We start from the raw sequence: 23,269 nt of genomic DNA, 5'->3' as shown, positions 1-23,269 counted from the left end.
AATAAATCATCTGATGAACAAGAATGTAGTGGTGATTACATGTGTCCACAAGGTAAAAAAAAACACTATGCAATTTTTTTGGTTAAACAGATAACAGTATTGAAATTTTTGCCACTTTTCTTTCTTTTTTTCTTTTTTTTTTTCTTTTTTTCAGACAATCAAGGACACTACAAATACAATGAATACTACAATAAACAAAATGTCAAGAACTAGTTCCATATTAAGGTGTTACTATACTTGTGATGTGCTGGTCAAATACTATGTTAATAGTCAACACTTCAAACATGCACTCAAGGTATAATGGTCTTGGTAAATCAGAAAGAAAAACACTGTACCACAAACAAATACTTAGATTTTTTTCACTTGATGCAGAACAGTTGCACTATGTCCCTTGAACATTCTCTGCTTATAAAGTTAAAAGTCTCAAGTTGAAGGTAGCTAAGCTCTCCAATGCAGCAAAGTTGCATCTTTAAAATTTTCTTAAAATAATTCGTGATGATTCAGTTCTAAGTTTTACTCTGCTCTGGAAAAAAATTTGACATCCATCCATATAAACCGGAAAACAAACCAGATACTTTTTTTCTTTCTCACCTACAATTTTTAGTTGTTGTTGGCTGCAGAGCTTAGTTCTAAGTTGGATTGCTTTAAATCACCCTTTTTTATCTATCACTTTGAAACGATCTTGGAAACACATTCTGATCTTAAAAAAATAAAAATCAGAACAAAACTTGCTTAAATTAAACCTTTAGCTTTGAGTTCAACGTGAATTCTGCTTTTTTGGATGCTTCTGCTGAAGAATAACGTACCAACATTGGCTCCTATTGTGCATCATTGTACCAATTTTTAACACATTTTTGTATATTTGTATTTTAGAGAAACTGTGTTTATACACAGCTTGAGAGTACTTTTATTCTAGCCTAAAGATCTACGTGTAATTTTTTTAAACAAGTCTGGTGACAAACATGCTCGTGCCAATCTTTTACTTCACATAATAATAATAAAAAAATAACTTCCTTTCCCTGTGTCTCTCTTTTTACATGCTCAGGAAACATCACTCGGACGTTTTCCTTGTGATAACGTGGCATTCAGAGTTTCGAGAAGTGAACATGGAAACTAAGGCAAAGAATAGCAGTAATACAATTTGAAACAAATTACAAACACCGCTAGATGCAGAGAAGCTTTCAGGCTGCCTCCACGCAGTACTCCTTATTCAAGTATTCAGCTAAGACAGTCTCTGTATTTTTGTAAAGATGGATATATTCCCCTTCTATTTTTTCAGGTTACATAAATCTAGGCTGAGATGCAAGAAAGAGGTTTTAATTCTTCCCTTCTTCCCTCTGTGAGAAAATACATGAGATTCTTTACTGCTTCTGCTAATATAGGTGCAGATACCAGAGGTCATATTTTAACATTTTTAGCAGGAATTCAGGAGTTCAACTCAAAGGCTTCAGTGGACTTTATGAAGACAAAACAAAAACATTAGAACACACCATATTTGCTCTCAATTCGTTTCCTAAACTCCACAATTTTGCTTAGCTATACTCTGAGGTGACCTTCAGACTTTTAAAATGTATACCTTAGACCCAAGTGTGCCTCTCCTGTAGCACCTAGAGCTTGTGAAACTTCTGAAGTCTCACTGTTGAGGATGTGCAAAATGGTCTTACTCTTTTTGAAACTCGTACTGAGAGCATTTACCTCTCTAGCCAGCCACAGGGTCTCTTATGTTATTCAGTAACAGCCTATACAAAAGCTGATAGACACAGGCTGATGATTCTCTTTTGGTAGCAGACTTTCCTAGCTTACAGAAGGAAAACCATCAGGCATTCTGGTAAGAAAGGTGGTGTGCTCTCTCACACTCATGCTGCAACTGGAAAAACGGAATCATGGCTAATAGAGACATCTCACTGGCACATCAGGCAAAACTTTCACCTGAACAACACCTACTATTTTTGTGTTCATTCAGTTAACCTATTTAAAATGAAACAGCGTAGTTCTGATTTAGATGTGTTAGAGAGTAATCCAACAAAGTTGATTTCTGTGAACTTGCTGTGCCTCCCCCAGAGGCCATGCAAAATCTACAAAACAGCTTCATTTCTACAGACTGTCACCGACATGGCACCCACGGCCACAATGCTCCATTCTGCCTTTACATCCACAGCAGCACTATTGTGCTTGCTCAACCCATGCCCTGGGAACAAGTAAACAGAATTTAAACATATACATACCTATATGTACACCCCCTCTGCTATGTCTTTGATGGCCAAATGACCACTCACAGGGTTTTTGCATACCTATCTATCGTGTTCCCAGTGAAGATGATATGGAAACACAGAGGAAGTGGCTTGTAGTTATGCAACGAAGCCAGCAGAGAAGAGTTCTTGTTACATGAGGCTCATACAGCCTGTAAGTTTTTTGTATACTGCACTTCATGTCAGTCGATTGCTGTTGAAACCCAGCAGACTAAGCCTTAAAGCCCCAGTCCACAACGTTAAGTTTAGGAATAACTGCAGTGCAGGTAGCACTGTTTACTTACTGAAGGGTGAACAAGCCAGACCTGTTCTCATACCACCTAACCCCTGCAAGAAATGGCAGGCAGCAAATCAGGAGGAACAAAACTAACACACAGCACCGGCTTTCTCCTACCACACAGATTGTCAGTGGCTTCTGGTCTGACCATAATCTCTGAGAGTAGATACAGAGGTGGAGGAAGTAAGCTTTCACCCTCCCATTACGTCCTATCACTTGTTCCCACCTCTGCTTTCTTCTTCCCCATTTTGTGTCACTCCACCAGTGTAATACAAAGGGGAACGATCTGCGTGAAAACTAACATTTCCCTCCACCTCATCTGGTCAGGCCAAGCAAACAGCTTTACCAGGACAGCTGAGGGCATGGTGCAGGCATAAAAATGGGAAAGTGGAGTGGGTAGCGACAGGGGAGGCTTACAGGGAGGGAAGGAGCACAGCTCAGCCCAGCAGCGCTGCTTGAACAAATGCTCATGAAATTACACTGTGAGCCCTCCTTAGTATGCATGCTCAGCAGTGTGATGCAGAGTTGCTTCGAGTATGAAACCTGTGGAGAAAAATTGATGGAGGGAGGAAGAAAAGGTACCATATGCACATAAACATCGCAAAAAAGGTAAACGAATTAGAATGTCCGTCAGCCAGTAAAATGCCCTCCAGTTTTGAAAGCCATCAGGTCCCAACAAGAATCCACCCTAAAAACACTGGGAAAACCTGCCCAGAAATAGTAGGCACCGACTGAATTCAGCCCGTCAATAAGTACAGCAAACAAAGACAAAGATTAAAGGAGCTCTCTTGCTAGAAGCAACTGCCTGGAATTTCCCCCGTGCGCAAGCCTACTGTCAGAGTCAGGATTTTCTCCTGATTACATCCTCAAATTCCATAAAGCAGCCCTTCATAAACTGATTAACCAATATTTTCTTTTACACTTCCCTTTTGGTGTCTGGAAGCATGCAAAGCAAAACATTCTTACAAAAAAAAAAAAAAAAAAAAAAAAATCCACCTGCCTAATTATATTATTTGCAAGGATTTTTGTTTGTATTTATCGCAGGCAGAAAGGAAATACAGAAAATTTTGATTTACTGCATACTTTTAAGCTCCATTTCCCCCCCAGAATTCACACCCTAGGATCTGAGTATGCAACAAGTTTGTATCTGTCATGTAATCATGGATCAGGAGCAGTATTAGCATGGGTTTTGGCTGTAATTATAAGGCATTAAGGCAATAATTCTTCTGATTATGGAACCAAACCATCAGAGGTTGGACTCGATGATCTTGAGGTCTCTTCCAACCTAGACAATTCTGTGATTCTGTGAAACAAGATGATGTACCTTTCAATGTGATCATACTTCAAATCAGCAGTATTGCAAGATCTGTTTCACCATTTTTCATTAAATGCACTCCTTTAGGAAAGTAGGGAGCTATCCCTAACAGCAATATGAAATGGGAGTTGCTTCTCCTTTCTACAGAATTTGTTATGAGGAGCATGATAACTAACGAAACCCGTTCCCCTATGATGTGTCCTTAGTTCCTTAAACCTCTCACTAGCGAAAGCACAAACTTTACCACAACTCTCCTCTCCAGCCCCTCTTATGAAGCCAAATGCACAACATGCATTGTCATGTGGTGGCACTTACCAGAGCACCCACATACAGACCTGCCAGCTTCTATAACTGGGAGCTGTCACCAGTGCTTCAAAACTACTCCCCTGTCACCACTGACCTGGAGAACTTTTCCTTTAATGCCACAGATTTGAGATAAACTTGTTTTATTCTCCCAATCCTTTTTTTTTTTTTTTTTCCCATAGACTGGCTTGAGGTTCTACACCTAGTAGATTACTGTTAGCCACCAAATGTCCTATTTCATGGAAAGGTAAGATTAGAACCTGGGACAGAAAGATACACATAAAATCTTATACCTAAATGCACGTGTTTGTCAGTGCAGAAGTGGAGGAAAACAAAAACTCATGCTTCCTGCTTTTAACTGAAAGTACCTGAAAGTGTGCTGTTTGTTGCTTTGAACCTTTACAGCTCTTGCCTTCTGAAGTTTTCCAGATCTTCAGGTTTTTAACTTGAGCAGGTGGTTCACATAACTGCAAATAGAGCCTTACAGGCCTGAAACAGGGCATACATATTTCAACACATTTAAGAGACTGTGATCCCTAGACTCACTGTTATCTTGAAAACGTAGACCTCCGTACAAAACAGAAGAGAGGAATTTTCTCCTCTCCTCAAGCTCATTTCCTTCCTCTGAATAGGCAGCCACAAGAATACATAATTACAGATTTTTACATACTTAAAATTGTATTCAGCTCCCTTTTCCATTCAACCTGGAGTGTTCTCTTTTCAAGAGGAAGCATACCCAGTTTTCTTAGTCTTTTCTCATTCTTGATGCTGTCCCCTAGACACCATTTGTGTCTTCTTGTTGTTGTTCAGTTCCCAATACTAGACACAATATCCCAGCTGAGGACCCACCAGCACCAAGAGAATGACATAATTTAGTCATGTCTTCATACAAGAGCCTTGTTAATTCGTCCTAGAATGCATTAACTCATTGTCTGTGGTCCATTACTACAAAGAATTTTTCCTGAACTACAAGCAGTTATTTTGCATCCTCTGTCCTCTTCCACCCCCTTTCCTAGAGACTTTCTGTTTATTCCTGAGGGGCTGTCAAAAGGGGATTAGTGGCTGACCTGCTGGAGGCAACCACGTTTGACAGATTTAAATTAACAGATTGAGTATTATCAAGATCCTAAAGTGACTTGTTGTTGTAAATTCTCTTTGAAGTGTACAAGTCATAACTAACAGAGAAAATATGAGGAATTGAGATAGACGTTTAAAAATGAAAAGCCAATCCAAAAAAATATTTTAACAGTAAGAAGATGCCTGCTCTAGTAGCCACTCTTTACTATTTCTGCTCCTTTAATCATAATCTACAACTCATTTTCCCACAAACCACAAGTGCTGAATCATGTAAGACCTAAATTGACATAAAAATAACAAAATTCTGCTACTTGCAGCGTTTCCCCAAGGGAGATCAAAAAGTTCAAAACATTTTCTCTCAGTGACACACAGTGTTAGGGACTGCAAAAAAAAATGGCAGTTTGATTTTTTTAAAACATTTTCTTTTTTTTATAAGGGTTCCAAACAATGGCCTTCTTTTCTGCTAAATCAGGCAAATCATAAAGCACAATTAAGGAACGATGAGCAGATTTGAAAGCATAAATGTCCTTCGTGGTACTGTAAACATTGCCTCTCCAAAATCAGGCTGAAGACCAATTTTTTTCCATTTTAAGAACAAAAATAAAGTGTGTTCTCCTTCTGCACATAAGAAAATATTAGTCATGGTAGATAATTTTAAAAATGCTTTTTCATAAGGAATACATGGCAGCATAGCAAATGAGAAGATGTCATTACACATGAAAGCATGAAACAGTTGAATGCAATGGATTTTTTGAACAAACTAATCAAAATATATGACAAATCTGGTAATACCTGAGAAGAATAAGGCTAATTGTCATTAACAGTACCCTTTGGACTGTGCTAATGGTGATGCAGAGACCTTCATACATATGCCTCTTACCCTCAACTGTGTTCAAGTTCTCTTAGAATTATAAAATCCTCTACTATAACTGTATAAAAATAGAAAAATAATTCTATAAGAATACCAAGTCAGTGCGTGTCCCCCCCCCCAAAAAAAAAAGCCATGTTAGGAATTATTAGGAAAGGAGTAGAGAATGAAAAAGAAAATATAATTCTACTGTATAAATACACAATGTACCTACATCTTGAACGGTGTGTACAGCTATGGCCAAACAGTGTCTAGTAAAACCAGAAGATACATGGAAGGGAAACAAGAACGAGCAAAGATATGGAAGAAGTCCTGTGAGAGAACCAGTTAAACAGACTCTTTAAGCTCAAAGATAAATATTTGGAGGGATATGGTATGTAATGAGAAGGGCAATGTGGAAAAGACGGAATACTTCTAATAGACGAACTAGGGAAGACCATCTAGCTTAAACAGAAAAAAAAAAAAAAAAAAGAAAAAATCAATCAAGTGGTACTTCCTCATACAACACATACTTAAACTGCAGGACTCACAGCTGCAACTGAAAGTTCACTCAGGTTGCAAAGGGGAAAAAAAAAAAAGAGAGAGAGAAATTCCTGGTAGAAAAAAAAATCACTGAAATTATTAAGTTATTAAATACAGAAATACTACTTGAAGTCAAAAAATACCAAATACCTCAGCCATAAATCCATGGAGACTAGGAGAATAAATGGAGGAAAGAGAGGCAATATTACTATGTGATTGCCCCACTCTTAAACTGTTTTTCCAGTGCCACTACTGGCCATCGTCAGAGATGAGATTCAGTGCTAAATTAACCCATGAACTGAGCTCATATTCTTCTGGTATTATCGAGCTGTGCAAATCAATTGGAGGTAAATTATCTAAGATTCCGTGCATGAACCCTTTCCTTCTGCACAGAAAGTTATGCTGGTGCAGCCTACTGTTCAGCAAGCCTTTTAAAGATATTATTATTAAGAAAAAAAAAAAACACAATATGAAAATGAATCACAGTGATTATTGAAAAGACCTACTGTTCGCAGCTTAATAGCATCCAGAGAACTGTCACTTATCTGAAAAAGATTTTGCTTATTTCAAGTTTTGTGCCAATCTCTAACCTACACAAGTTTTCCCACCCCCAAGAAAATCCATAAAAGTGCTCAACGACCTCCCAGATATAAATTTAACACGGAGAAACGGTTCGCTGGTTTTGTTTTTCAGTTGGAAGTATTTGGGATTTCGATATTAATATCACTGCGTAACCGGAAGTTCAGATGCACGAACGCTGTGCTAATTGCGAACCAGCAATGCATTTAGGTCCCCATATACGCAAATGTTTAAGCATTTGCAAGATCATATAGACAATATAGGATTTTAGGACGAGCTTTGTTTTTCTTGGAACATTTTATGTCTTGCTAGGCTTTCATTCACTGGGGAGAAGAATCACAACTTGCTCTGTAGAACATATGGTCATTTGTAGGACAAGCACCAAATTTAATCCCTTATTTCTGAAAAAAAAAAAACATAAATTCTTCGCAGTTTGGATAGCTGATTTTCAGACACGTTTAGAGCCACCTTTGTCTACTGACATGATTTTGAATCCATCAGATTTTCTCATTATCATTTCAGACTTATGTATTCCCTGACTAATTATTCTTTTTGTCCACAATATACCCACATTCTTGTTTGTTAGTTATATTTTTTAGTTTACTGTTATTGCAATCTAGAAAGAAAGTCGGCAGATGATAACAGAAAAAAATGTTACTTCTGGAAGTGGAAAAATAAAAGCTCTGCTGTTGAATTGGAAGTATGCTAACCAAAATACAACAGTCCATTCTTCCCAAAAAGGACAGGCAACAATGGCATCATGAAAAGGAAGCAGAGACTAAAGCCCAAGTTAAAGGACATCTGTCTGCCAGAAAGGAAATTCTCACCCCAAAGGCTACCAAAACCTGCTGGGAAGCAACAGTCTTCTGCAGCATCTGCTAGGAACCTGGTAATTGATGACATGGTTTCAGGAACAAGTGGAAATATTTGACCTCTTCCTCTCTCCAATGACAAAATAAATGACCATGCATTCATAGCTTAATTTTGTTATCGTTATTATTTACATTTGCCTTCTGCCTTTTCTTTTTGCCTCCGGTTGTGCACTCCTCAAGGCACCCAGCCTGCACCCAAGGTGGACCCGCCTGACAACCTGGAGCTGCTACTCGTGGCCAGCTTCAGCTTCGTAGGTTGGCTGCAGAGGGAAATGAGGATACGCTTCTCCCTATTTTACTTAACCATTCTTTGCCTTTTCTTGTTTTTCCTACCTGACAGTTCTTAAATTTGATATTATTTAGCTGATATGAAAGAAAGTATGTGGGTGTATGTTAAGAAAAGAATGATCTGCACAGCTCTGTCACTTAACATCCTATGGAAGTGAGGGTGGACGTGATCAAAAAGCATTCACCAAATTAACGGAGAGAAGAGGGCTTGCATATCCTTAGCCTATTTTATCCTGCTAAACACTTTCGCAGTTCAAAACAGTGGGATAATTATTTGCATTAAAATATGTTTAAGTCCTACTGACAGCAATAAGAAAACTGAAATGGAATGAATTGGCAGAAGTGTCAGAGAACGTTTACTTTTAAAAGATTTAAAAGGCAAAGTTCATCTCTAATGTCGACATAACAGATAAAAATTCCAATATTCTTCTTGCCTAAGGATAAATATCCTTTCAAAACATCCAACATAGGTTTTTAAAACAAATACTAGCAGATTAATTACAAGAGTGCACTTTAAACCAACCAAAATTAATCTACTGATTTAAAGCAAGAAAGCATAATCTCCATGCTTCAAATGATAGCTGGCACGCTTACAACCAGATGTAGCTCTGTTCCAAGAAATTACTGCAAGACTTTCCAAAGTAGAAGACAGTATAAACTTGAGACTGTGTTGTACAAATTACATCTTCCTTCTGCCTCCTTTTTAAGAGAAGGTCCTAGAACTTGACTAAAACACTTGAATTAAATCGTTTAGCTACAGAAAAGCAAATGAAATTAAATAGGTGGCAAAACAAAAAATACAACCAGATTATGGAAACTTTCAGCATAAACTGCAAATGTGCACTGTTCTTGTCCTAAAACTGCTTTAGAGTCCCATTTACACTTTTTGTAGAGCTGCTTCAATACTCTGTGTGTGTGTGTGGGGGGGAGATGTCCATAATACTTGCAAGTTTTCAATTTATTTACTTAATTTTGGGGAAGGTACACACAGAATCTTCTGTTCATACTGTTGAGCTTGTTCTCCATTCCTCAGCTCAGGTTGCTACCTTCCTCAAACAAAATATCGCGTCTGTTGGTGTAGTCTATAATGACAATAAAAAGATAATCCACTGCTGACAATAAGTACAAGCAATGGATTAAGCTATGGAAGTGATGAAAAAAAAGAATTTGCAAAGGTCTAAGCTGGCAACGCTCAACGCTGTTCTAGAAACTCCAGTTAGAATTGCATCACATGGTGAAGAAAGGGCACGCAGCTCAGATTTATGGCTGTCGGGCTAATGAACACTCACTTCTTTGAACCTCTAAACAATGACACTATTATTGAGTAGGTGATATCCTCTGGTCCATAGGTCTCCGCTGGCTTTGGTGATGATATGCATACATACAATGATTTATCTCTGGCGTACTTTTTTTTTTTTTTTAATATTATGGCCACTGAAGTAGAAAGAAAGATTCTCCTTGGCTACTAAACACATTATTTTTATAAAGCACTCAAAAATGGCAAAAGTAGTGCATCAACCAGCCATCTTTGGCTTAAAACATTAAAAGAATTAATTGATAGTGAGGACAATTGTTCCACATATTCTGCTATGTTTACCTTTTCCCTGGCTGCGATGGAAAATTTGTTTTAATGCAGTTTATAAATAATGATAATTTATTAAATATTTTACTGCCCTTCCTCTGCAAACTGCCACTTGTGAAAGTATGAAATGTCAGCATCCTCAGACTAATGGGATAGTGTGTCTTCATTAAGACTGTGGTTACCATTCGTGTGTATTTACATTTAGTTTCACTATAATTCAGTTTTATCTACACTTGAGGGAACAAACAAATGAAGTTCTTGCAAAGGTTTTAAAATGAATGTTAAGTCTTAGTAAACTAAATACTAATTTGTAATTAGATCTTCTAGAGATTTCAATGCCAATCAACCTGAGTGCTGAAAACTGAAATAATTTCCTTCCTGTTTCTTCCTTGAAGGAAGACAAGGAATCAACATCAATCTGTGATCCCAGGCAGGCTGTTCATCTCCTTCAGGCACCAGATGAGCCAACAACATTACTCCTTCAGCTGCTCTTCAGCATCTCACTGTCTGAGGTAGAGAAGGACTGCTGCCACCTGCACAGCTTACGAAAGACACCTAGGCAGCAGCCAAGAGTTTGGGATTGAATACAAAACAGCAACCACACCTGTAAATAAATCAGGAAGCTTCACAGACCTGGGGCTAGTTTAAAGACAATGATCAGACTAACTTATCACTTCCAATTTTTCCTCAACTTAAAATTAGGGTACACACTGAAAAATACCTGATGAACAAAAATATTCTAAAGCTCATAAATAATCCTGTAATATATTTTTGGTTCAGCAAGGAAAATCAGTCACTCCTACTTAAAATGATAATTCAAGTTATTAGTCTTCCAGTTGCCATCAAATCAAATATCCAAATTTAGAAGTAAAAATATTTTTATCCTTCTAAAGTGCTATGGAAGTATATAAAGTTTCTGGCTAAAATTGTAGCAGAAAAGACAAAATGTGAAATTTATTATTATTAGTTTACAGTATTAGGCTGGATGCTGGCTTGGCTTTCAAAAAGCCCCCAACTAATTTGTATTCGTAGGTACAGAATGTGAAGTAAGACAAGTCAATAATCTTGGAGACAAGAGAAGTTTTAGTTAGCAATAATAATGAATGACAATATGTTTCCAGTTTCACAGTGAAAGCCTCTGTGTTGTGTGATGATAATAAGAAAGGCAGGTTGGGTGAAGCGTGAATCCAACCCCACTACCTGGGAAATCAGATTCACGACGTAAAATAGCAAACACTCAATTTGGTGTCGCTATGATGATGTAATATTGAATATTAACGCTACTGTTGATTCATAAGCAGCATTGTTCTTAACACTTTCTCAAATCATTCTTAACACTTTCTCAAACAAGTCTTTTCAGACTGAAATTCATTATTTTACATTGAAAGCTATGCAAAAATATATTCTAAAGAAAGCATAGACATGGGAAAGGTGAACATCTTCTGTGTATTTTGTCTTAAAAATACCGAGATAGCAAGACCTAGAATCACTGACTCCAATACCTACTTCTATTTTTCCTGCATACTGCAGCTCATTTGTGATTATGCATGAGACTTCCCATGGCTCTCAGTCTCAGCATTTCTGCTGTTAACCATCTGGGGCCTAAGCAGATCTCCAGCTCCTTTCCAGGGACACATTTTTTTTTCATTTACTTATCTTTGGTATAAGTTGTTAACAGTTGTGGTTCAGTGACTTTGGAACAAGGGAAGGAAGAACTATGTTCTGTGCTTTTATTAAACAGAGTGGTCTTTTGCTAAAGGAAAAATCTCACCTTATTTTTATGCTTGATCATAAAGAATTCCTTCATCCTAAGGCAAGCACATCCTCCCTCCTGCCCCCCAAAACAAAGCCTGTATTTTAAGCAAGAAATCCTGAGCCTCATGGAAGAGCTATAATTTTCACAAACCACTTCCATTTTAGGCATCAATTGTGTTTTCAGTATTTTCTGAGTATTTATTAAAGAATTAAAATAAATTAAAATTATGGTAGATTTTAATACTTTTGATGTTTCATAATATATTATCAATTCAAGAAAGGTTTTGTTTGTTTGTTTGATTTTCAACATTGCCCTATACTCGTTTGCAATACAATCCACATTCTAGTTTTGAAACTACATGGTTAAAATAATACCTAATTATTTCTGAAAGCACTACTGGATGGACTGATCCATTAACAGCAAACTTAATCCTTAGAGAGAATGCAAACAACGTAACATATAACACTGAAGTCTACTCTTGATCTCAGGTATGTGATGTTTACAATTTTGTACTTTAACATTGACTAGTCAGAACATTAGGGCCATGGCTTGACGATTTAATGAAAACCAGACACGCTTACACAGAATCTGTATGCAAACAGGTATTTCGTACTGAGGGAAAGGTATCACCGGGCATCAGTAGAATCTGCTCTTAACATGACAAGAGCTCAACTTCAGTATCTGCTGTTAATTAATCATTAGTGCATAGCATAAAAACGAGTGCTCCCACAACAAAGAAATTTCATCTCTTGCATAATTGCTACTTCTCCCCAATATTCACTACTTTTCAGTATCAGTGCTCTTGACAATATCAACCTGTGTGTGACGACTATGAGTTGCCAACAACTCCATGAGCATATGTAGTATTTTCAGCTGTCCTTCTCTGACAGTCTTCTTCATTAGTTTTTGAAGGGTTTTTAATTCAGGGTAGTAATAATGTTGTTGGACCTATGCAATTTGATCAGCATCCAGCACTCCAGATCCTTTCCAAGTTTGCGAAAACAAGAACAAATGAAGAACAACCAGTGCGCATCTTTGACCAAGGTAAAAGGCAAACGTCAATGTTTAAACGTTGACTTGATTCTTAAAAGTTAATTTTGACTTGAAACTATAGTAATAATAAGAATTATGATTACAGGTAATTATAAAAATTTGTGGCTGTTCATCTTACCCAAAATGCTAAATGAAGCCCTAAAGTAAAAACTGAGACAGAAAGAAAAATCAAATCAAGTCATTTCTAGCAATATTCACTGTATTGTCTCTTTTATGATATTTTTATGTAAAACTTGGTATCTTTTCATACTCCTGAGAAACATGGAAATACTGCAAGTAATTTGAAAACCAAAAAATGTTAGATGATGTTGTTTTGTAACTCCTTTGGGCTACATCAAGTACATATTACAGGGAAACCTAAACACGTTGTGGCCAAATAGGATATTAAAGTCACAGCATTAACTGCACAACCCGAGGAAGTTTAACCATATATGAACCCTATTTATCATGTTTTTCATCTTTTATTTAACTATTTATTTAGCATAAAGATTTTCTGGAGCCCAGCGATATACTTCCCTTCAGCAAGATCTCCAGTTACTCCAAACACCAAGACACATGCTGTGTAAACCAGCAATCACCAGGCAAAAGTGGAATTTGAGTACTATGTCTAAGAAGAACTTGAAATGCCTAACAGAAGTCTACGTAACTTCCAATTCTGACCATAAATAATTTTTTCTTTCTTGTGTTTTTACGTTACAAACATGAAGTCCTGATTTTTACAAAGAAAACGTGGAGGAAAATTAAAGTCATAAAATTGAATTCAAACTGCCATATCTGAAAATGCAGAGCAAACCACAGACCAGATTAATCTAAAGCACTTTCCCTGTCAATGCCTACATTAACATTTCACTTTTGAAAGCTGAATTAAAGAGCTTGCCTGATTGATAAAATAGCTTTACAAATTATTTTTAAAACCAGCATTCTAAAATCAGCACAAGGGACTACATTTGCACAATTTCATGTTTTATAAAGGTTTAACAAAATAATTTTCCTCCCTAAAAACATTCTCAGCAAAGAAAAATGAGTCTTTTGAGAAGTCTCCCCTCTCCCCAATAACTGGATGAAGTGTTTGCATGTTCTCTATTAAGCAAATGATTCACGTTTACTGGTGACTAGTTTGTGCAGGCAAACACTTGACTACACTCTTGGGCTGTAGCTAATTGACTACCTGCTGTATACAGACACACAACTGTTCACATGAGCCCGATCCGAGAGGTATATTATGAAAAACAATTTGACTAAATCTGGGAGGAAGACAAAGGGTAAAGGAATTACGTACCAAGCAGATTTGTCGCGCCCACAAAATTCAAATACTTTAATAAAGACAACTGAACGTGGGTAAACACATGCTTACATAATACACCATGTTTTTCCACAGCTACTAGCATAATATGCCCTTAATATGTTCACTCTGTTTCACAAAGGACAAAATAAATCCCCATCAATAAAGGATTAAAAATGGCGCAGGTCAATTCCTGTTAACTTTAGCAAATATCAATCAACACTTTGCCAAAAATAATAAAAAATCCTTTCCGATATGCTGTGCTTGCTTCCATTTCAGTTTTAAAGCCTTTCTGCAGACTCCGTCCTGGAATACAGTGCTAAGATAATGTCTAAAGTAGCCATCGGAAGAAAATTTATCTTGATTCCTTTCATGACTTCAAGGAAGAAACTACAATGGACACGTGACTTATTCACATTAATTCACTTAAAAAACAAACAAGCAAACCTCAAGTATTATTTATATAATTAGACCGCATCAGTCACCCAGGTATTTTTGGGGGTAAAAATTGTATTATATTATAATTAAAATTATATTTTATTACTTTTAACAAAACTAATGAAAGGCAACACAAGAATCATAAAAGTAAGCAAGAAACTTTTGTTTGTTTGTTTTTTAATAGCAATAAGGTAAGTCATCAAGGTAGCATAACTAAACCAAATTAAGGACTAGTTTTTAAAAAGTCAAACTACTGGGGGTCAATTCACAGATCCTTAAAGCAATGCTGAAATGATGTATAGAGAAAATGTGTTTTAAAATGTTTACCACTAAGAACGTAAGATGAGTGGCTTGCATTTTGTAGAGAGCTATATAATTAAAAAAAACAACAAACAAAAACCCAAAATACAGATCTCAGTACAAATGCCAATCCCATCCTCACTTAAGTTCTTGGAATTTTCAGTCATAATTTTTAATTAGAATATGATTTCACCCACAGGAAATCAGTATTTTCAAATCCATTTATTTCAAAGGACAATTTTCACAATTAAATGTATATTAGTTAATTTGTATGCAATTTAAGTACGCATATCCAAGCATATCCAATATGTCACAAATATATTTAAATTAGTGTCTCATGAGTGTTGGCCATATTGTACCATCAGTGAAGTTTTTGCATATTATGAGGGATCTCTCTGTAAAGACTCATGGTACAGTGCACTCATTCTACCACATTTTGCATGCAATTTATTTAAAATACATCTGAAACTAAAATACATTGATTTCTAAGACAAAGATTACACAACTAACATTATCCAAAAAAATAACACATCTGTAATTCATATTGCAACAATAGGGGCTGCTGTCTTAAACTGCTCACTACCATCCATACTGCTAAAAATCCTAAAATTACCTCTTCCCTCATTCAGATGAAGAAGGGTCACATTTGTCATGTTTTAGAATGTGCCAAAATTTATCCCAGAGGCAATACCTAAGCACTGCTTAAGTCAGCATTTTTTGGTTTAGATCTGCTTTTAAATACAGATGATAGAATAGCAAGCCTTGAGTGAACACTATTAAATACTTTATTAGTTTCTCTGGTTCAGAAGGCCTTATTCCATACATCAGGTATTAATTAGAGAATCAGTAATGCTTGACACGGGATGCACTGATTAATGTCCAAGTATTTATTTTTATATCTGTCCTTATCCAAAAATACAAAATGGGTCAAAAGTTATTTCAGCTGGAAACATAAATTTACTTTAAGTTATCATTGACTTAAACTGGAGTGGAATCAAGCCCTGAAGCACAATAGCACTTTTTTTTTTTTTTTTTTTAAATCTGTCTTGCTCACACATCTTCATGGAGAAAAACAATATTCTAAACCAAGACACTAAAAAAACCACATCTATGTATTTTACAATTACTAAACCTATGAATTGGGAAGAGAAGAAAACAGAAATAGACAAAAGTGGTACATAAAATATATTTACTTCTAAAACAGCATTAGATTTGTCTTCCCTTTTTAAGCTTGCAAAAGCTATTTTTTTCTACTAGGACTATTATTTGACACTATTTCAAATAATGTGATAGATTTATCGGAAATCCTACTTAATTAAAAAGCAGAGTTATTAGTTTTTATTATTTTAAACAAAAATGGACTTTGGAATCAAGATTTCAAATGAATTATTACTTGCTTCATAGTCCCTGGGGCCCCATTCTTTTTCTCCTCCAAGAAGAATAAGCTTTTCCCCTCCAAAACTATCAAACTGTGACTTCAGTTTTCCCAGATACAGACAACTTCTGCGAAAAAGGAGAATTTTTGTAAAAAATAATAATAATGAATATTTCTCCAACCCCATGGAAAGCCTGCTTCAGTTTTCTTACCCCCCAAGAGCTCAGAAAAACAGATGTACTGCAGAGAATGACAAAAAATATATGCAACTAGTTATTTTACCCAAACAAATAACAAACAAATTTGTTTCACCCAACAGAAATTGAAGGAAAGAGATAATATGAGCAACAAATGCCTGAGAACTGAAATACCTGCATAAGACAAACAATTCATGTCAAATTTGATTTCCAATTCTAAAAAGAGTTTCTCATTTTCACCAACTTACTTCTACCAATTGAGCAATTATGCCATATGTGGGTGTACCTTACAGTCGTTTTCTTAACATCTGCATTCTGTGTTAAATTCTAACTGTACAAGATGTCTGATATTTTTTCTTTATCTTGAACCTTCAAAGTGGTAGCTTTACCAGAGGCAAAACCACACACCAGAGAATATGAGTCATATAATAAAGAAACGGCTCTTCCCCTTCTCCCTCTTCCACCCTGAAGCTATAATAACCTAAAGACACTCTATTGTAAATGGCTTCTTCGGTAATATTGATAGCATGAAGAACTCATAATCATTTAGCCAATGAAGGAAGATATTTATAGTCCTTATTGTATCCATAACAAATTGTTATTGATATATACTGACTTTATATATATATAAGATTCTAAGTCCAGTTCCAAATTGTTCAACTGCAAAAATATTTTAAAATAATATTCATTATGTCTGTGCAGTTGCTTTCATGTCATGCATAAAACATCAATCATACTACAGACATTTCTATAAATAATAATGTAAAAAGATAAAAATAATCAAAAGTAAGATGCCTATGCGAGTTAATCCAAATGGTATCTCTAAGCTGAGTACCAAAGAGTAACCTCCATATAGAAATCCCTAGTTTTCATGTGGTTCCACATCAAACGATGGCTCACACTCACAAACAACTAAACCACTGCTAAGGCCAACTACAATAAACAGATAAGGAAGCAAACCACCTTACTCAACCACTGCTTATGGGAGTGCAGTAAGTATGGTAAATGCTACTGGGGCCACTCCAGCCTTTTAAATCTTTTTCTGCAGGTAAACTGTAACTCCTCAGACTGAGATCCTGCATTTAATTCCATGCAGGAAAACAACTTGCAACAGAGTCTTATTTCAAGCTTCAGTATGTCGTAACTGTATCAGAAATTTTAAAGAGAAGAACTAAATACAGAAGCAGCATTTACAAACATCAGCAAATAAATCAGTAACAACAAAACCAAGCAACACTAAAACAGGTGCAACCACCACAGTCTTGTAAGAAAGTTAACCCAGTGGTAATTCTGGCTTGAGCTCTTCTCATGACCATCATCCAAAAAGTCAAACAACAACAACAACAACAAAAAAGCAACATTTCAGCAAATGAAAGTGAATCGATGTGTTCCCCCTTAAAGCAGAATAAAGCGGTGGTTTCTAGTCTTACCTGTGTATAGTCAAAGTCAGAAAGAGGAGCTATACTCTTGATGTAGTCCATTCGAAATTGGTTTTCTGGGTTGGCCAATGGAACTGGGGGTATTAAAGTGCTCATAGCTGAAACTATAGTCTAGAATTGGATAAAACAAAAACAAATGCATTAATCTGGATAAATCTAAGATGCAGGATCAATAGAAGCTAATCCAATCTGATCAGCAAAATGGGATTTCTCTCTGCTCAGTCTTAGAGAGCACAATCCTTATCATTTCCAGCACACCCAAGCATTGAAGAACAGTATAAAGTGTGTTCTTACCACAATCGCATCTTTAACATTTTTCCGAATATCCAGTATTTTCTGTTTCTTTTCTCTGCATTAAAACAGAAATATTAACGCTTTGATTTCTTTCTTCCAAATCAGCTCAGTCTGTTGCATTTATTTTTTTTTCTTACTGATCGCTTGTTTATCTGCTCCTCAGTCATTACAACATACTAACTGAAAACAATAGCAAGACAAATATGTCTCACCACTCATCCCTTTCCTCACACGGTATGAAGAGCAATCCACGTTCATCTCTATTTTGGTTTTTGTTTTTATAATCAGACAATGATAGCCACATCTGCAAAGCCCCCCCCCAATGAAACTAGAAGTCATTCTTTCATTCCTACAGCATGCTGCAGATACGCTCAAAATTAATAACATCTAGGTGAAAGTCAGCAGATACCTAAAATTAACGCTATAGATTAATAACGATTTCCGGGAAAGAGTTCTTGAGAGAGAAGATGATGTAGCCTCAGAAATCAGGAGGATTTCTAACAAACGTGCAGAATCAGTTTCAGTTTTACACTCAGCCCAGTACCGGAAAAACAGCAGCCACTGTCATCCTGAGTGTGACTTGACATGTATTTTTGTGTCACGGACAGATGCAATATTTAGTTATTTGCTTCTATGCAAAAAGTAGTCGCCATGTTGTTGCTACACAGGGGCCTGTCAAGCGCTGCAGTAGCAACAGTGTGAAAATACAGTAAAGGGGCCAGGAGGAGAAAATGCAAACAGACAACAGCAGCAATTTCCTTATCCTCGCTCCCCTTTCCCCCCCCCCCCCTCCCTCCCCCGAAACGCAGTGCCCAGCCACCAAAAGGCGGAGGATGCCAGGAGAAATTTCCTGAGCCTGAACCTGCTTGGAGCATGCAAGGCAAGAAGCGGCCACGACGCCAGCGCGAGCCTTACTCTGAATTAAAGCCGTTGACATGCAGGATCCGCATCTGTTTCACAATCGTGCTTTTCCCTGACTCACCAGCCCCTGGAAGAGAAGGGAGGGAAGGGAGAGCATTAGGAGACGAGGCTCGGGATGGCCTTTTTGTTGTGGTTATGATGATCGGGGTTTATTTTGGTTGTTTTCGGCCGCGGGAGCATCTCCCACCTCCGGCGCCGTTTCCCCGCGGTCGCATCCGTGGCTCCAGCCCCGACCCCGACCCCGGTCCCGATCCGGGCTGGCTTTGGGGCTGCTTTTGGGCTTGGGGTGGCAGCACCCCGCTTCTCCACGGCCCCCATCCTTTATTTTTTATTTTTTATTTGGGGAGGGGGGGGGGGGCTCGCTCGGCCGCCCCCCCACCCCCCCCTTGCCCCCGTCCCCGCCGCCTTACCCAGCAGGAGCAAGCGGTGCGTCGCTTTGTAAGCCAGCCGCTCCTTCTGCAACTGCTTCTCTATTTTTTTGTTGGCTTCTCGCTGCGCTTTCTCATCGATACGCTGGTCCTCCGTTTTGCTGTTGCCCAAACACCCCATAGCCGCTGCCGGGGAGGGATGTCAAAGCGCCGGGCTTTTTGCGCAGCGGGTTATTTACAGAGGGGAAGGGGAGGGAAAAAGGGGGTAGGGGGGTGAGGGGCTGGGGGGGGGGGGGGAGCAGGGAGGGAGGGAGGGAGGGAGGGAGGCGTCGAAGACCAGGCTCTAAAATCCCGATATCCCTGCGGCGGTTTCTCTTCGCTCCTGGCCCCCGCCTCGCTCCGGTAAAATGGTCTCTGGCCGCCCTCTGATCAAAGCAGGAGTTTGTCCGCTGCCCTCCCCGGAGGAGATGCGGGGAGCAGCCGGCGGAGGTGGCCGTGGCCGTGCCCGAGCAGGGAGGGGGCGGGGGGGGGGGTGGGCAGCGATCCGCCGGCGAACATGCAAGGGCGGCGAGGCAGCGCAGGGCTCCTCCTGGAAACCAGCCCTGCTGCCGCTCGCTCCCTCCCCGCCGCGCACACAATCCCTATGCTGCTCGCTCTCTCTCTCTCTCTCTCTCTCTCTCCTCTCCGAAGGGCTATTTTTGTCTCTCCAACTCAGCACTGCCTCTCGCTGCCAGACCAGGAAACGGGCAGGCTGCAAGCCCTGCGCGCAGGGCGGGCAGAGCACACACACCAGGCACCAGCCGGACCCCGACACCTGGGGGGGGGGCTCCGAGCCCTCAGCCCCCTCACCCACCGCCGCCGCCAAGCCCCGGCCCCGGGGCCGAGGTCCTCGCCCGCCCTCCTGCCGGCCCTGCTGCCGCCAAAACCTGGCGCTGGCACCCGCTGGACGCAGCCTTTCGGCCTTCCTCCTCCTCCTCCTCTTCCTCCTCCTCCTCCTCCTCCTCCTCCATCCCCCCCCGTGGTCCTGCCCCGAAGCCTGTGGGGCCCGGTGGCCTGGAGCCCACGCAGCCATGGAGGTGGAGGAAAGGCGCGGCCCCCCCTTCCTTCAGCTGTCACGGGCAGGTTTTGGGGTCCCCCCCAGCCTTAAATGTTCCCAACCCCATCAGCTGAACGGGGAAGCGAAGCTGTCCCAACAGCCCGCAGTGCTGTTTAGCCCGAAACACCATTACATCCCACCACCCACCTCTGAAGCCCACGGTCCGTTCGTCGCTTCGTTTACCTCCATTTTAGGTCTGGAGGTGAAACACCAAACCGGACAAAATTATCGGTGCCCCTACTTGATTCACATCTCCCGCCTTGCAGGCTGGCATCTTGGTGCAAATTCATGGCTTTGGCCTCTTCCTAAAACTCTTAAAGGACACGTTCCCGTTCACCGAGCCGCAAAACCACCAGAAGGATGGACACACAACCTCCGACCCCTCAGCGATGTTTTCACCCTTTACTTCCAAATATTATTATCTGCCCAGGCTTCTGAAGCTGGATTAGTAAATAAATAAATAAATAAATAAATATTTTGATAGCTATGTACATGTGAAACCCTGGTTGGTTCTGACTAAAATCAGAGAGGTGCCCTCTATAAAACGAAATATCCTTTTTTTATCTAAAAAAGCCTGAGCTGGCCGTGTCCAGAAGAGCCTAGATGTCACAGACTGGAGGACGGAGGGTGATTAATTGCTCTCCCTCGGGCAGGAAGTGCTGGATCTGAGCTCAAGGAAGAGGAACTGGTGCTGCCTGCCATGGAAGCGCGCCGTGGGGAGGTGAAATGGGCAGGAGCCAGAAGACAAGCGGGTACTGCTCTGGTACCCGTGGCTGCAGCTTTCCAGAGAGACACTACGGGATTCAAGTGCCCGACACGTGTTTTGGTGGATCTACATCATGGGAACCATTTTATTTTCCTCCTTATATAGGCAGTGTGTGTATGAGGAGAAAAGTATAGGTACGAAGTCACAGGATCTGCCAGGCCAAAACACACATTTTTTTTAGCATCAATCCATTTTTTAAGACAGAATGCTTTTTTTCCTATTTTGTGTCTGGAGAGCACAAAAACTTCCTCTGACACAGATAGGTTTAGAAGCACAGTTCAGGACCACTGCTGTTTTTTGAGGCTGTCAGGCATGGGATACAGGATGAGCAGCTCTGGTGAAGAGCAGTCACACTTGCTCTGGGCTCCAAGCAGAACAGGCTTTGCTGGAAATCAGCTGCTGGCTGTTCATTGCTCTTTACCATCAGAAGCCAAAAGTTGGAATGCACAAGATGCGTGTATCCTTTTTCATTTCCTATGAAAATACTTCAGTTTGAGACCTATGTCCCAAATCTGGCTAGTGTTGCTTGCCCCCAGGAGATAAATCTGCCTTGTTTTTTTGCCCTCCCCTCCTCAGCGGTTTTGTTCCTGCATGTACTAACATAGGGATTTTGGGTGCAGGTTTGTTCCCAGCTTTGATGAGGCTCAGTGCCAATAAATAGGATTTGACAGGATCCTGGAATATCCTGCTTTTACCTTTCTCCAAAAGAGGGAAAGTGTTTCTCATTTCCTCTCTCCCCCTTGCAAACCCCATGACCCCTCTGGGTTTCTTCCTCCTGAGAAAAGATCACACAGTTCAAGAATGACACGCGCAAGTGACCTGTGTCCAGAAAGAACTTTTGCCTGTAATTATATTCCCAATCCTCCTTTTCCCCTTCCCAAATGCTCCTTATCTCAGCACATTCAAAACTACAAAATCCTGGAAATAATAATACACACAGGAGCAGCTCTCACCATCTTTGGACACAGATTTTTTTTTTTTTTTTCAGAGAGTAATCACAGCTACCCCATGCATATGTGAATCTTCTACACACAGACAAACCCAGACTGTAAGCCTGGTATTCAGACATATTTGTATCCAGACACAGTTCAACCCACCTCTATAAATGGTTTCAGCAATGCTGCTTTACCAAACAAGCTTCTGGTACAAATCACACGTGAATAAAGCCAAAATCCTGAGCAAGGAAAAGGAGATTCTCCTTGCTCTTCCCGGTCAGACAACATAGCAGCCTCCTTAAATTCCTGGTCCTCTTGAAAATGAGATACTTCCACTGCTCCTGCCCCATCAGATCAGCCAATGGACATATACGTACATATATTTCTATGTACACTAATAAATATATAAACATAAATACGTACTCAGTGCATGTGCAAAAATCAGATTCGGCTTCTCCTGCTTCATGCTCGAATGTGGCGGTGTCCCACTGTGAAAGCAGGCAGTGAAGCGTGAGCCCTCCTGGAGGGAAACCAGAGCCACCTTCACATCCCCTCTCCTTTGCAAGTTGCCGCTGCGGTGAGCCCCAGGCTGAGTGCTGGGGAGCCCAAGCCACGTGCGTGGAGGCTGTGTCTGTGTGCTTGAATGGACGGAAACCGACAACCCAGCTGAGGCTGATCAGGGCAACAGCCACAACCAGCTGCCACAAAGTCACAGAGTTGTTTCTCTTGCCCATTCTGTTTGGACGGAAGTGTTTGAAGGAGGAGAAAAACTCAGGGAGAATCAATAAGGAGCTCCTGCAGGTAGGGCTCCAGAGACCCTGTTGCTCCTTGCTCGTCTTATCCACAGCAGGACTGATGCAGAAGTTTTTCTTGAAAACATTACGTAGAGGTGGAGAAGGGTTTTCTACAGAAACCCTGCAGACCCTTTGCAGACCATCTTGCCTTTACAACACCCCTATTTTGGCTTTGGAGGTGTTTCTCAAAGACAAAGCAAATGGAGAAATTGATAAAAATAAAAGCTTACGGGGAGGTAAGCAGTGGGAGAACAGACTCTTCCTGCTTGTCACTCTTCCTGCCTCAGCTTTCACAGGTGTCTCTGAACTCTCACTGTCCTCAA

The 23,269-nt window shown here is 39.7% G+C and overlaps 1 protein-coding gene across 4 annotated transcripts in view; it reads right to left on the bottom strand.

The window, feature by feature from the left end:
- Positions 1–23,269, bottom strand: part of GNAL (G protein subunit alpha L) — a 191,790-nt gene that overhangs the window by 99,575 nt on the left and 68,946 nt on the right. The window contains exons 1-4 of one of the 4 annotated variants that reach the window (XM_068671659.1): positions 19,398–20,262; positions 18,982–19,054; positions 18,067–18,121; positions 17,764–17,883 (exon numbers count right to left, since the gene is read on the bottom strand). In XM_068671659.1, the coding sequence (XP_068527760.1) occupies positions 17,764–17,883; positions 18,067–18,121; positions 18,982–19,054; positions 19,398–19,536 (387 nt within the window). In that variant the 5' untranslated portion in view covers positions 19,537–20,262. The other 3 variants (XM_068671660.1, XM_068671662.1, XM_068671658.1) reach the window with 3 other exon arrangements.

This window comes from Anas acuta, chromosome 2 (genome assembly GCF_963932015.1).
Source record: "Anas acuta chromosome 2, bAnaAcu1.1, whole genome shotgun sequence".
In the NCBI taxonomy this organism is placed as follows: Eukaryota; Metazoa; Chordata; class Aves; order Anseriformes; family Anatidae; genus Anas; species Anas acuta.
Note: the sequence above shows the minus strand (reverse complement) of the source record. Positions and strands in the feature narration are given on the sequence as shown.